Here is a 3,087-nt window from a genome sequence, read left to right as displayed (position 1 = left end):
GCAGCTTTAAGTGTCTAGAAAAATGTAATCTTTACAATGACGTTCCATTCCAAGATAAAATTCCAGTATGGAGCTAGCTCGACATTAAAAAAGAGTCACATTCAAAAACTCTATTCACCATGAAAAAATAGTGTTAATTTAAAAATCCTGTTTCTGTGTTTGATACATATGTCTAACCCTAAAAAAGATTTTTTTCCATAATAATATGTAGGTACCTAATTCTACTGTAAATGTTCCAATTTAAATGTTTGTAATACAGATTTTCTGCGTCTAGAAGGAATATATTCAAACGTACATTTTGATTTTAGTTATGAATATTTTTGCTTGTATTATAATAATTATATCGTTAGTTTTTCGAAATGTACCGATTAATAATTCTACAGATCAGGGGATTATTTTCCCAATAGAGTCTATTTTAATACCACTCCCTCTGTTAATTTTTATTCATACTAGTATAGCTACCATGACTTGTCTTGCATCAAGACCGTTGCCGCTAAGAAAATCTTAGGCTAAGTTCATATGGCCGCGCGGTACCGCGCGGAACTACGAACCGCGCGGCACAAGATCAATATAAACGATAATTATCGTCTACATTACCGCGCGGTACCGCACGCCAACGCGCGGCGCGCTCTGACCCGCGCGCAAGATCTAGAACCGCGCGCTGCCGCGCGGCCCAAGTATTTCAAACCTGTATCGACCTGTTCAGTTGATCCGCGCGCCTTGAGACGGAAAGACACATAGATCGATGCAATGAGTACCGAAGATGACATTGTGCCTATCGATTTGCTTATCGACGAAATCGAAAAAAGAGATGCGATTTGGAATCTTAACTCTAAGGATTATTCAAATAAAATATTAAAAAGAAGGTCTTGGGAAGAACTAGTTTTAATTTTTTGCAAAAATGATGATTCCGAAGAAAAAAAGAAAAATTTGGGTAAGTTGTTTTTTAATTAGTTTTATTTATTTAAAATAAGTTTTATAAAATCATCACCTATTACACCATTTTATCTTGCCAATCTAATTTACCTTCAGTAACAAAATAATTTGTGAATTTAGTTCGAATATTATCTACTTCATGGATTGCTCGTCCACTGTTAGTTGGATTCACATTAGGTAATGGCGCTGGATTGATCATATCATCCTGATTTATACCATCTCTCATCCTTACCAAGTTATGTAAAACACAAATAGCTTTGACGATATCAACAGCAAAATCTATCTTCACGTCTATTGGCCGGTGTAAGATACGCCACTTGTTACACATTATGCCAAATGTACATTCGACATACCTTCGTGCTAAAGAAAGGCGGTAGTTAAATATTTTTTTTTCTTTTGACAACATTTTACCACCATAGGGTCTCATCAAATTTTTAGTCATAGCGAAAGCCTCGTCAGCTACAATTACGTATGGTAGTTTAAATTAAATTAAACTCATGACCAAAGTTTTTAAATTTCTCCAAAAAACTTGGCACACTTGCTTAATTATACCCGATATCGTAGACTTGCCAATTTTATAACCATATTGTAACTCTGCAAATGAAGAACCAGTTGCTAGGTACCTGTAACATAATAGTTATTTAAGATACACGTGCATAAAGTAGATCTTTACCGAATAAGTGCTACAGTGAAAACACAAGCATAGCGAGTGTTTACAGTGTGGCACGCGAGCATAAAGTGCATATGCTCACGTGCCACGATAAATATTCCATTTCTATTCCTACTCCTATTCCTCGTCAAATTCCTATTCCCATACCTATTCCTACCCCTACTTACTCCTATTCCTACTCCTATTCCTATTCCTAATTCTATGTCTATGTCTATTTCTTTTAAGGAAATCTTTACTGAATAAGTGCTACAAAGAAAACACATTCATAGCGAGTGTTTACAGTGTGGCACGTGAGCCTAAAGTGCACAAAGTACAATTTGCATAAAGTACGAGTAGGTCATAAGGACTCTTTATGCACCCGTATCGTACAACATTTTTCAATAGTTTTGCAATGAAAACTAATAATTAATTATTTACTTTCTAGGATCGATTTTGCAAAAAAAATGGAAAAATTTACGAGATGCCTATGTAAAAGAACTTAAGAAAACAAAACATTTGAAGTCTGGTTCCTCAGCATCAACACCATCTTCATTTTCGTATTTCCAAAGATTGTCATTTCTTAAACAAGTTGTCCAGAAACGAAAAACTGACAACAGCCTTGATGTTGCGGAAGTTACAGAGAATCCTGATTTGGATAGTGCAGTTAACAGCAGCGGCGTTCAAGCTTCAACAGAAAATGTGCCCCGGAAAAAATTCAAACTTCACCCTGCCGATGAACATTTTGCAAATCTTTTACAACAAAGCATAAATACTCGAAATAATAATGCAGCAGAAAAGAAAGATGACGATGAAGATAAATTATTTTGTCTTTCATTGGTTAGGGAAATAAAAAAAGTTCCTGAAAACCGGCGTTTAAAACTGAAAATTGAAATTTATAATTTATTAGAACGATACCAAGCTACACGAGCACAGCCACTTGAAGATTTTAACTACCCGTCTACTTCATATAGCTCACAACGACCACCCAGAAACTATCATGCTTCATTTCAAAGTTCTCAATATAGCAACCCAATGCAGTACTCTGATAGAGAATCAACACAATATGGCTATACAACTAGTTCATACACTTCACCTCCCACAAGTTCATCGCAAGCAACATCACCCCCGGGTGATGTTACTTGTGACCCGTCATACGAAGATTCTCAAGAATTAGATCTGTTCAATTAAACTAAAAGTTAATTTGCCAAGAAGCCTCGCTCATAATTTCTTATTTTTTATAATTTTTACTGTGATTATGATTAATAAACAGTTAACTTACCGCAATGTTACAATGAGTTTTTCTTTTGGTGATATGCAATATCTTACAGCATTTTCACTGGATTTTAAATCATTTTCAATGAAATCGTATAAAAAATCAAAGGTTGCAACTGACATACGGAAATAATTAAAAAAAATTTCTTCATGTAACCTCAACTTAGGGTATAAGGTGACAAACAGGCTTGAAGAAAGTCTGTCACTTAATATTGGATGCACCCAGTATC

General features: G+C 35.1%; 1 protein-coding gene across 1 annotated transcript; it reads left to right on the top strand.

Annotated features, from left to right (window-relative positions):
- Window positions 1-525: 525 nt before the first annotated feature.
- On the top strand, window positions 526-2,877 carry LOC126979792 (uncharacterized). Its single transcript, XM_050829335.1, has 2 exons — window positions 526-934; window positions 2,031-2,877. The coding sequence occupies exons 1-2, from the start codon at window positions 751-753 to the stop codon at window positions 2,771-2,773; spliced, it is 927 nt and encodes a 308-aa protein (XP_050685292.1). The 5' UTR covers window positions 526-750; the 3' UTR covers window positions 2,774-2,877.
- The last annotated feature ends 210 nt before the right edge of the window (window positions 2,878-3,087 follow it).

This window comes from Leptidea sinapis, chromosome 4 (assembly GCF_905404315.1).
Source record: "Leptidea sinapis chromosome 4, ilLepSina1.1, whole genome shotgun sequence".
Taxonomy (NCBI): Eukaryota; Metazoa; Arthropoda; class Insecta; order Lepidoptera; family Pieridae; genus Leptidea; species Leptidea sinapis.
This window is presented reverse-complemented; position numbering and strand designations above follow the sequence as displayed.

Excerpts from the sequence above, each read along its gene's own strand:
- LOC126979792 (XM_050829335.1), top strand. The coding sequence starts at position 751 with ATGAGTACCGAAGATGACATTGTGCCTATCGATTTGCTTATCGACGAA. Across the intron at positions 935-2,030 it reads AGAAAAAAAGAAAAATTTGG|GATCGATTTTGCAAAAAAAA; the intron begins GTAAGTTGTTTT and ends TTTACTTTCTAG.